Source organism: Lipotes vexillifer, unplaced genomic scaffold, assembly GCF_000442215.2.
Source record: "Lipotes vexillifer unplaced genomic scaffold, Lipotes_vexillifer_v1.1 scaffold977, whole genome shotgun sequence".
In the NCBI taxonomy this organism is placed as follows: domain Eukaryota; kingdom Metazoa; phylum Chordata; class Mammalia; order Artiodactyla; family Lipotidae; genus Lipotes; species Lipotes vexillifer.
In genome coordinates, this window is record NW_006783088.1 from 2,917,121 (window position 1) to 2,929,496 (window position 12,376).

At 43.9% G+C, this 12,376-nt stretch overlaps 1 protein-coding gene across 1 annotated transcript in view; it reads left to right on the forward strand.

Moving 5' to 3' along the window:
* The window catches only part of LRP4 (LDL receptor related protein 4), a 60,315-nt gene extending 52,538 nt beyond the window's left edge, over nt 1-7,777 (forward strand). The window contains exons 34-37 of the mRNA XM_007455826.1: nt 2,303-2,370; nt 2,941-3,028; nt 4,805-4,946; nt 7,445-7,777. Coding sequence (XP_007455888.1) covers nt 2,303-2,370; nt 2,941-3,028; nt 4,805-4,946; nt 7,445-7,777 — 631 coding nt within the window. The remainder of the gene's footprint in view (nt 1-2,302; nt 2,371-2,940; nt 3,029-4,804; nt 4,947-7,444) is intronic.
* The last annotated feature ends 4,599 nt before the right edge of the window (nt 7,778-12,376 follow it).

Below are 12,376 nucleotides of genomic sequence, written 5' to 3' on the forward strand. Positions count from 1 at the left end.
CCTTTTTCAGTGACGTTTGCTCTCACAGACAAGTTTAGTACGTGGTCTTGTCCTACAGTTTACTTAGAAGCCACTAAGTCATAGTGGTCTCTGGGCTGTGGCTTTTTAACTTGGGACATCCCCAGGGATGTGATGGCCTTAGTTTATAATGACCTGTAACACTCAAACACACATGCATGTATGTGCATGTGTACACACACACACACACACACACACACACACACACACACACACAACACACACACACACACCCCGTTATTAAATAAGCAAGCATAACCATGAACAGCTCTCAAATTAAGTGTAAAACATTATATTTCATTAGACTGAAGGTACTGTCAATTTAAAATGCATCCTGATTTGAGAGATTAAACTGAAAAAATGACCAACAGCAACTGTGAGATGCCATTAATTGTAAGACACAGTCCTATCTCAGAGATATTAGAATATAGAAAAAATGCATATCTTAAAATTGATGAACTATCATGTTATATTCCATTTAGAGAAAGTCTTATAAATATGTTTTTTATTTACACTTTGCAAAAACATCATCTGGAAATACAGATAGGAGTAAAAAAGAAATAAGTACTCATATGTAATTACTTAGTGTTTTTTTCTGATTTGATATATGTGTATATTGTGAAATGGTTACCACAGTAAGTCCAGTTAACATCCATCACCACACATATATACTTTTTTTTTCTTATAATGAAAACTTTTAAAATTTACTCTCTTAGCAACTTTCAGACATACAATATTGTTAACTATAGTCATTATGATGTACATTACATCCCCAGGACTTACTTATCTTATAACTGGAAGTTTGAGCCTTTTGACCATCTTCACTCATTTTGTCCACCCCCAAACTCTGGCAACTGCCAATCTGTATAGTATCAATTTATCTATGAGTTGGTTTTTTTTTTTCTTTTTCAGATTCCACATATAAATGATATCATATAGTATTTGTCTTTCTCTGTCTGACTTATTTTACTTAGCAGAATGTCCTTCTTTTTCATGGCTGAATAATGTTCCACTGTATACCTATACCACATTTTCTTTATCCATTCATCCACTGATGGACACTTAGGTGGTTTCCATGTTTTGGCTCTTGTAAATAATTCTACATTGAACATGGGGGTACAGATATCTTTTAGAGACAGTGATTTCATTTCCTACTCTTACTATACTGATAACAACTATCTTCCCAGGCATTTTGCTATTAGAACATTTTTCATTGTAATATTATTTTTAATATCAACAGTAGCTTAAAAGATAATTAACACGTGATTTCAATTCTGAAGGCAGAAACATAGTAATAATTCCAAATAAGACCACTAGACTCACGTCCCTAAAATGATAAGATTTGTACATGATCAAACTTATTCTATATGCCCCATTTTCTCTTGTTAGAAGAGTTTATATAGAAAAGCAAACAGATATAAACGTGTATCTTTCTCACTAAATTTTAAGCACTAACAATCATTATTAATCTGATTTTATTCAGGTTTATTTAGAAAACTTTTGAACCCTACTCAGATATTTTCTTCCTATCAGAGTTGTATTTGAAGACTCAGTACATCTTGGTTTCAGATGCTCCTGCAGGTAGCTTTTCTCTAAACTTTTAGGACATGTCTTTAATTGCCAGCTCATAACGTGCCACAAAGGAGTTACCGTCTCAGCATTTCAAGTTAGTTATCCAAGCCCTCCCTCTGGATATCTTGCATATTCCCTTGTGAAAGAATGAAGGAAAGAAAAACAATATATTTTTTTAAGTCTCTCTAGACCTTGTGATAATCTTGATCCAATCCAAGGTTTGCTTGGCTGGTAGCTTAATAAAGTCTGCTATTGATGTCCTTAGTATTCTTTCAGCTCACTCCCAAACCTGCTTCTCCTTTTTAAAGAATCCTCTTTAAAGAGTACATATTTTAGGGAATTCCCTGGTGGTCTAGTGGTTGGGACTCCACGCTTTCACTGCCGAGGGCCTGGGTTCAATCCCTGGTCAGGGAGCTGGGATGCCACAAGCTGCACGGCCAAAAACAATAACAAAAAAGAGTACACATTTTAAAACACATTTAAACATGATATAGCATCTTGAAGACAGTGGCTCATGCTGATTTCTCTGTATTTTGTTGTCCTGCCCTCTCCTTGCTTCCACTATCTCCTGTCTGGTATAGTCTCATATCTGAAAGCCCCACTCCCAGGCCTTTAGCCCTGTCCTTCACAGGACTTTCCCCATTTCCTGGCAGAAGGCAGAATCTTTGTTGAATACAAGTAGCCTTCACATTCAGTTTTCTCTGCCCCACAGATGCTCTGAAAAGGATGCCCGGCTGGGCCTCTGCACGTATTCCAATGAGGCCGTACCTGCTGCTTCAGGTAAGCCCTCAGTGCCCAACTGTTTTGAAAAACAAGATGTAAGGAATCTAAGTCTCCATTGATATCTTGCAGAACCTTCATGGGGACTCTTTGGGGTTGATGAACCCTTTTCTTAGACTAAATCCATAGAAAGAATAACCATAATAGCTGCCACTTATGGAGTGCTTTCTGTATGCTAGGCACTTGTTAAGCCATATTTATGTGTGCATGCATGTATGTATATGTATTTGTATATACACACTCACCTTCAATCTCCACCAGCCTTATGAGCAATTTATTATTTACATTTAACTGATGAGAAAACACAGGCTTAGAAGTTAAGCATCTTGCTTTAAGTCACACAGCTAGTAAGTAGTGGATTTGGGATTAGAGATGCTGACATAGTGATAGGTTTCTTCTCAGCCCCCTCCCCCCTCCCGCTGTGGCCTCTTCTCTGAGAAGGAGGCCCCTAGCCATCCTCAGATGGTATGGGATGCAACAGCTACAAAAGGAGCCCTCCATCTTCCCACCCCTCACACCAGCTAGAAGATTGTCGGGGGTCCCCACCTAGCATCTCTCTGCTCTTCCTAGGGGAAGGACTTCATGTCAGCTATGTCATCGGTGGACTCCTCAGCATTCTGCTTATTCTGGTGGTGATCGCAGCTTTGATGCTGTACAGGTAACCTCAGCCCCACTGCAGTGGCTGTATGTTTGCTGTATGTCCCATTAGCACATCTGGGACCTCCTGAAGTTGACAGCTCACTGATTCCACCTATGACCAGCCTCATTTCAAAGTTGGGTCCCTGGTCAGAGCAGCAGAAGGGAAGGGCAGAAACCTGAATGTGTACCCTTTTCCTCAGTCACAGCCCAAGTAGTTTCCTCATTTCATGACCACAGCAACGCTTGGTATTTTCCTTATAGGATACTAAGGACACAGAGGGTGTTACCCAAGTTCACACAGTAAGAGGCAAAGCTGGTACTGACTCTAGCATCTTTGCTTTTTCCACCACTCTACACTACCTCAAACCACTGAAGCTGGAAATGATTTTCTCTTCACACAAACACAACTCTTTACTACAATGTGGGGTGATAGATACATCATTGCTCGGTAGAGATCATCCTGGGAAGGTGGAATGTGTAGTATTCAATTTAGAATCTTCCTTTTATGACCCTCTCTGTATATATTTTCTCCTAAATGCTTTAAATGCAGCTTGCAGCAAAAATGTCAGGATTTTGCTGCTGCTGCAGCAGCTTCTACTAACAACAACAACAATAATAGTAACATCTACCATTTAATGAATATGTATCAATGTCACAACAACCTTGTAATACAGGTCTGATTATTCCTCACTTTACAGATGAGGATCTAAGGCTCAGAAAGTTTAGATTATATCCACCAATACCCCAGCCAGTAAGTAACAGAAGTGGCATTGAAACGTAGGTCTGTTTTGACTCTAAAGCTCAGTGTATTTGTTATCTATTGCTGTGGAACAAATTACCCTGAAACTTAGCAACTTAAAATGACAACCACTGATTATCTCACAGTTTCTGTGGATCAGAAATCTAGATGCAGGGACTTCCCTGGTGGCGCAGTGGTTAAGAATCCGCCTGCCAATGCAGGGAACACAGGTTCAAGCCCTGGTCCGGGAAGATCCCACATGCCGCGGAGCAACTAAGCCCGTGTGCCACAACTACTGAGCCTGCACTCTAGAGCCTGCGAGCCACAACTACTGAAGCCCGCGCGCCTAGAGCCCATGCTCCACAACAAGAGAAGCCACCGCAATGAGAAGCCCACGCACCACAACGAAGAGTAGCCCCCACTCACCACAACTAGAGAAAGCCCGCGTACAGCAACGAAGACCCAATGCAGCCAAAAATGATAAACAAATAAAATTAAAAAAAAAAAAAGAAATCTAGATGCAGATTAGCTGGGTGCCTCTGCCTCAAGGTGTCTTACAAGGCAGCAATCCAGGTATCAGCCAGAGTTGTGGTCTTATCTTGAGGCTTGACTGGGGAAGGATTTCCTTCCAAGCACAGGATTCAGTTCCTTGCAGGCTGTTGGCTAGAGGCCTCCCTCAGCAGTTTGTTGCCTTGTGGGCCTTTCCATAGGACAGCTTTCAACATGGCAGCTTGCTTCCCCCAGAGCAAGAGTAAGAGAGAGGGGAGGGAGGGAGGGAGGGAGAGAGGGCAAACTAAGATAGAAACCAGTTTCCTTGTTAGGAGTTTCCTTGTAACCGAATCTAGTATCCCTCACTTTTGCATGTTCTGTTCATTAGAAGCGAGTCACCAGATCCAGCCCACACTCACAGGTCAGGAATTCAGAAGGTGTGAGTACCAGGAGGCAGAGACCACTGGGCCCTCTTAGAGGCTGCCTGCCACAACTTGGGTTACAGCTTCCCCAGATATTATCCCCATACAGATCTGAACTAATTTCTCATCACTTTTTCTCCTAAAGACACAAAAAATCCAAGTTAACTGATCCTGCGATGGGGAACCTGACCTACAGCAACCCTTCCTACCGAACTTCCACTCAGGAAGTGAAAATTGAAGCAATCCCCAAACCAGCCATGTACAATCAACTGTGCTATAAGAAAGAGGTAAAAATTAAAATTTATATCCAAGAGTTTGTTTTTGGAGGGCGGGGGTGGATTATGCTCCAGTTGCCTGAGTAGATCAGTAAGGGATGCTGGGTAGTCCATCTACCATTTTGGAAGTTATAGTGAACAGAAGAATGGGATGTGATTCGGGTTTCTGGAGAGGTCTATAACTTCTGAGGGACCAGCTTGAGGGGCCCTAGTGAGAGTAAGGTTAGAAAGCAGATCCTAGAAGGTTTAGGTCTGAGAGTATGTGAGTGTGCACCTCCCTGCCAGGAGATATTTTCCCAGGCCCAGGGGTTCCTTCCCTCCTGGAGCTGTCATTCCCCAGCAGTGAGGCTGTGCCCCTCTGAAATAACCCCAAACTCCTAGGAAACACCAAAAAACCCAAGAGCTCCTGGACTCTCCCTTTCTAACCTCTGATCCAAGCTTTTGGCACCTGTGGTTGGGAATGGCTGGAGTTCTGCTGTTCTTCCTCTTATCACATAATCTAGAGGGATTTCTCTAGAATTCTGAAAGTTTATATGCTTTTGTTCTTTTAACTCCTTTGTTGCTGCAGTGAAAATTTATTTGTTAAATGTTTAGGCATGAAAAATAGTCCCGTTTTGACTAGGGAATATAGCCTGGGACTTAGATTTTCCTAGTCTGATATGACCCTTGTTTTTTTCTAAAATCCTGTAACCCTTCATTAGAAATTATCCCTTATGAGACCTAACCCATCTACTCTTTTGGCCTATCTAGCACAGTCAAAGCCAGCCCTCACACCTATAGGGCATAATGAATACACTTTATACAATAATCATGTGATTTCAGGATCCATGAATTTCCCTATTAAAACAAAGCATCCACTACAAGCCAAAACAGAACCTGCAGGGATAGCTTGCAGATTTAGGGATGGTAGACCCCTTCTCTGTTAATATCTTTGAGAGAAAGACTCTTGAAGCTTCTTGGGTTCCTAGAGTGTCTGATGCCCCAGAAAAGAACCCCAATGAGGGCCCTAGGTTAGAAATTAAAATCATGTGACTCTTTCTCCTGTTGTATGCTTTTTCCTCAGCAGCTCTTTCACCCCTCTGATAGTGTTTCACCCTTTCTCTTCTGATTTCCTCTTAATTTCAGGTACCTGTTGCTGTGTGTTTGTAGAGGGTGTGGTATCACCCAAATTGCTAGTGCCACGTCACCCACATCTCCCTGACTTACCCCACGTGTCTGTGTGATGAAGACACTGAGTGGTCTGCATCTTATCTGACACTAATTCAGCTTGGAGGGTGTGCTGGGTGACTGGGCATGTGTGTGCGTGCCTTGATCAAGGGAGCTGTCACTCCCAGAGGGCAGGGACCATATTTTATATTGTTTAATCATCAAAGTATCCTGCTTATTGAAGGGAAGGGGCTCAATAAATATCGGTGGAACTGAACTGTTACTAAAGTAGAGCAGCAGTTGCAGGGCTCTTGGCAGGAACACCATCCCGGGGACAGAGCCCAAGCCATGGCCCATTTTCTTTTGGCAGTGGTGGCATGTTGGTTGGTATCCCCCAGAAACCAGGAGTACAGCTACCCCTTGAGGAATCCATAAAGGGAGAAGCCTGAGTGGAACTTAAGGCTGTCCTTGGAACAATCGCAGGTTGCTTGGAAATGGCCCTGAGGCTCCTGGGAGTAGAGCCAGAATAACCTCCCACAAAAGCTTATAGGTTACAGTACCCCCAGTGGATTGACAGAACTCAAGTAAGAGGGTTTTCTAGAGCCCTCCTGTCTTACCTTCTAAAACTTTTCTTCTTAAGAAAGTTAGAAAGAAGAGAATTAAGAATAAAATAGCACATGAAACTGTATTCAGTATCTTATAATAAGCTATAATGGAAAAGAATCTGACCATATATGTATATATATATATAACTGAATCACTTTGCTGTGCACCAGAAACTAACACTGTAAATCAACTATACTTCAAAAAAAAAATAAAAACGAATAGCACCAAAGTAGTTTAAAATCTTGAATAAATGCACATTTAGTTGCTTTTGTCAATTGCTTCTGATCATGTATATTAGCATGCTTTCCCATTAATAAACTCCATTGGCAATGTAATAATAGCTAACATGATCTAGTGCATGTCATGCGTCAGGCACCTACTAATTGCATTGCGTGGATTGCCTCATTTAACTCTCACAGCCATTGGTTATGAGGTACGGACACTGTTACTCTAAAGAGGTGAGCCTGAGTTTTGGAGATGTTCAGTAATTTGCCCGAGGTGATGTAGCCAGTGAGTGGCTCACGGAAGTCACGGTTCTCCCTCCTCCCTATATGATAATGGTAATAATCATCACAGCTGCTCCTTTCCTTTTAGGCTCAGCCTCATACATTTGCTCTGACTAAATTTCCCCATTTGTTTGTGGGATTTTTGCGCTCTTCATGCCCACTCTTAGCCCATCCACTTCCTTTCTAAGTTTGTCATGAGATCCTTTACAGAGAGCCAACCAACTGACCGTGTCTCTCCACTCCCCACCCTAGGGTGGACCTGACCATAACTACACCAAGGAGAAGGTCAAGATTGTAGAGGGGATCTGCCTCCTGTCTGGGGACGATGCTGAGTGGGATGACCTCAAGCAACTGCGCAGCTCCCGAGGGGGCCTCCTTCGGGATCATGTATGCATGAAGACAGACACCGTGTCCATCCAGGCCAGCTCTGGCTCCCTGGATGACATGGAGACGGAGCAGCTGTTGCAGGAAGAGCAGTCTGAGTGCAGCAGCGTCCATACCGCAGCCACTCCTGAAAGACGGGGCTCCCTGCCAGACACAGGCTGGAGACACGAACGCAAGCTCTCCTCAGAGAGCCAAGTCTAAATGCCCATGTTCCCTTCCCTTCCTACCTGTTCCTTCTCCTTGGTGGGCTTCAGTCCCCGAGCTCGCTTATACAGCAGGCCCCTTTCCTGTGTGCTCGTCCCGTGCCGCCTCCTCCCGCCTCGTAACTGCTCCCAAGCCCTCCACTGAAGCTGTTTCCACCTGGGTTCGTAACTACCTGTGCACAAGAAATGATGGGGCATCCTGAGAATTTAGACCTGGATTTTACCACGAACCTCACCTCATGCACGCCATCCTGAGCCCCCTTGAAACCAGACTCAGTAATGATTCCTCGTCAGTACAGAGCTCCACCTCCCCTTCCCCTGGCACCCTCAGTGCCTGCCCCCCAAGAGATGATGATCCAGGACTGCACTCGCTCCATCAGAGCTGGCCTGACCGCATCTCTGAGGGAACTTGCTGACCAGGGGCTGGGGCGGGAGGGGGACGGTCATGGGTAAAGAGAGAGATGAAGGATAGAGGCTGAGGGAAGGTGGAGTCAGCCCAGCTGGCATGGGCATCTGGAAAACCTCCAGCCTCAAGTGCATTGGCAACATGAAAAAGCTTTTAAGGGTGATTGGGCCTGGGTGTCCTCTCCACTGCCGGCAATGGATATTATTCTTGCCCTGACAGTTGTTGTTTCTTCAGCTGCAGATACTGATGAGGTCTGGGTATGGCTCAAGCTGTTCTTCCTCCGGCTAGAATGTCTGGAGCCTTTTCTACCTTCAGATAACTGGGGGTCTCTATCACATGGCAGCTGGATAATATGAATTCCCTCCTGCTGCCTCCAGGTTGTGAGCCGGTGTCTTGAATGCGTGTGGGACCCTCAGGGCTGGGTCTCTGCAGTGTCTGAGAAGCACTGTTTAGACCAATCTTAGCACATCCCCTGAACTATAATGTTCTGCCACTTTCTCCTTCCTCATTCTCTGGGATTCTGAGCACAGAGATCCTGAAGCAACTCTCCAAAGAAGGGCCAGACGTTTTCATACATGGTCAGGAAGAGTGATTGGTTTAGAGACTTGAGGCACCCAGGGCTTAAAGGGAAGTATCCATGAAGCTGAGCCTCCTGTGTTCTCTCTCAGGTGCTCAGGGATCTAAGTGAGTAGACAGAGAGCCTGCGGCTGTGGGTGGTGAAGTCCCCATTCCGACTCTTCCCAGCTAAGTGACTCCCTTTTCATGGTGAGGTGCCATCACTTGGTTCATGCTTATTCACACAAAAGGCATGTGTGTCACACTAGTGTCAGGGGAGTTGAGACTTTCTACTGTCCTAAAACTTCTACCTAGCTCTTCTTTTTTTGGGGGGAAGGGAGGTGCCTAATTTGCTTTTTCTGACCTAGCCTTGTAGGCATGTATGGCGAAGAGGCCTAAATAAAGACGCAGAGTCGGGGGCAAGGAGTAGGAAGGTAGAACCACTGAGGAAGCCCTTTCAGCCCAGGGCAGATCCAGACCTCTTTCACCCAGGGATCAAAAGCAACAATAGGAACTGAGAATGGAGGGGGGGTGCTTCGAGGGGAAGTTTCTGGATTTGAAACACATCCTGGGGTTCGTGGTATTGAGAAATCAGCTGCCAAACGTGAGTGAAAAGGGAAGATCAGAGCAAACCTTTTCTGGTCAGTTCTAAGACCGCTAGAGACAGGTGCCAGGCTCTTAGCCCTGCTCGCAGTAGCCAGCCCCAGGTCTAGACCCTCATAGGACAGCCAGGCCAGGCCAAGCAGGCTTTTCCAGTACACAGAGTGGGAAAGGAAAGGTCCTCCTCCTGGGAGGAAAGGGGGACATTTCACACTTGATGGGGCAGTAAAAGAAGGAGCCCTTTGGGTCCTCAGACTCACGGTTGGGCAAGGGGAGAAAGTAGCAAAGTGGCATTTTCTTGAACGGAAAGGGGGAAGGATCTTATTGCACTTGGGCTGTTCAGAATGTAGAAAGGACATATTTGAAGAAATATCTATTTGAGCACTGATTTACTATGTAAAAAGCAAAATCTGTCTGTCTTAAACTAATGGAAGGGACTCTCCCACGCTCATGTGTAATGGTTTTAACGTTACTCACTGGAGAGATTGGACTTTCTGGAGTTATTTAACCACTATGTTCAGTATTTTAGGACTTTATGATAATTTAATATAAATTTAGCTTTTCTTAATCACCTTGCCTGGCTTGGAGTCATGACTAATAACTGCACCTGCTCTGTCTGGCAGAAACATGCTGTGGAAGACCTGCTTGCAAACATCACCTCTAAGTCCCTTGGGGATGTGAGGACACTGAAGAGCAATAAAGGGTGGGAGGTTCCTGGCTGGAGGTTCAGCTCATCTTGAAAAGACAGGTTAAGACCAGAGTTCATTGGCTTCTGAAATCCTTATTTCCTCTAGAGGAGGGTGGCTGATAGGTTTCATCTTGAGTGCCAACTCTGGTTGGTCACGGCTGCCTGAGGTTCTGTCCAGACCCAATGGGAAAAGTCATGATGGTTAGTGGCGTCTCCTTTGGGCACCAAAAGGAAGTGTCATGGCATGTATACCATGTATCTTCTATTTCTGTTCTAGGTCTACGAGGACTTCAGTGTCACAGAACTTGACTTTGCCTTGCAGTGATGGTCACTGGCAAGACTGTCTGATGTCTTGAAATAAAAGTACTGGGATGGGGACAAGAAGGGCTAATTCCAGTCCTAGATCTGCCTCTAGCTCTGTGTGATCTTAGTCATGTTTCACAGTTACTCTGAGAATGGGTCAATCAACACTAAGATTCCTTTTATTTTTAAAAAGCTGTCTACTCATAGCTCATCCATTACATCTCAAGCCTAGAACAAGGCATTGGGGATTTCTTTTCAGGTATCTGGACAAATAATACCTCTCAGTGAAGATTGGGAATCATGCAAGTCTTAATGCCAGTTATAGAACTTTATGTCAAGGGTCAATAGTTGATTTTCTAAGCCATAAACCATTTATAGAACATTGCTCCCATTCATTCATTCATCTGCTAGGGGCTGGACACTGCCCAAGCATGACCAAGAAAGAGTATCACAGAGCTTAGAGTCTACCAACAACCCCACCCCCAAAAAGAAAGAAAAAGAAAGCAAGAAGGACGGAATCCTTTTGAATGTAAGTGACAAGAGATCTGAGTATAAACTGCAGTGTATAATTCTTCCAACTTTGGTGAGGGATAGGTGTGCTAGAACAAAAACAAGTGGAATAGCTCAAGGACAGCCATCCACCATTCTTTTTTGGAAAAAACCCCCCAAAAAACAACAGAAAAAGAAGACATTTGAAGCAATGAAATCTAGCCTAATGCACAAGCCTGTATACCTGTAGGAAGTACCCCTTTCCAGAGCCTCAGAATAAGTTCCCTTTTCCATAGCCTCAAGCTATGAACAGTGACCACTAGAGCTGGGAACTCAGGAAGAACTTTTCAAATGGGAAGAAAAAATGAATGCATTGAACACACACCATTTGCTTGCAAAACTGCAAGTGTTTCTGGAAGAACAAAATTTGTTGAGTGCGTTTTGCTAAACTGTGACCATCCTGCTACTTCAGAAGGATGGGAGAGGACCTGATGGCCCAGGTCTTGACGAGAATTTAACCACTGGCAAATGAGAATTTTGTAACAGCGTCAAGGACTAGCACCCTGTTTTCAGGTTATGCTGCCTCTTAGTTTCCTAATCAGTAAAATGGAAAGGCTGAACCAGATGATTGCTAAGGTCATTTCTGGCCTGAGACTTCTATTTATGTTCCTTCCAGGAAATCTTGGGGCTGAAACAAGAGTTGAGAATTCCCTGTCTGGTTTTCTGGATATAAAACCTAAAAATGATAAGTAGGGAGAGTTTGAGTCAAATTCTAACAAACGACATATTTTTGCAAACTAATTATGTTCAAAATATAGTCATTGCCTTTCTATATTATTTGAACTGTGCAACCTAAAATGAAAAGATCTCTGTAGCCTGTAAAGAGGTCTCCATGGCATGAACTGAAGCTTTCACCAAACCTAGGCGTGAAGAAAACAAAGTCAGTGCTGCATAGGAAGCTGGAAAAAGCATCTACAAGAGCTGAGGGTGCATGATGTTCTAAGTGTAATGCACTGACACTCAAGGGCATCTTTAGTCATTTCTACTAATGGACATGATAAAAGAAATGTGGTTGAGCCTTTTTTGTGGCTAAGAAACAGTCTATGTCTTTTCTTCGTATTTGAAGATGACTCAACTGATCCGGTTAATAGGATGTGTGTTTGGGGAATGCTTCAGGCAGCCTTTGTTTTGAAACATTCCCTCACTTGCCCATTATTTTCTCTCCAGATCATTCTTCCATTAACCAGCTGACAGAGGCTAAGCAGAGTTCAGCACAGGGAACAGTTTTATTTCCAGTCAAGGCTCCACCTCACAACTTTAGATTCCTTCACGAGGTGCCTTTAAAAACAGATCCAGACAGCCTAATTAAGGGTCTGAGTTTAAATCCAAGGCTGAGGTTAGCCCCAGGCTATACAATCTGCTTATTTCATTTTACAAGACACAAAGAGCCAAGAACTCTCACTTATCCTGCCCTTCTCAGTGGTTTTTCCTCCAGCCCCTAAAAGCCTGTTGACAGCTTGCTAATGAGGTCCCTATCTTTCCCTCCTGCCTACTTC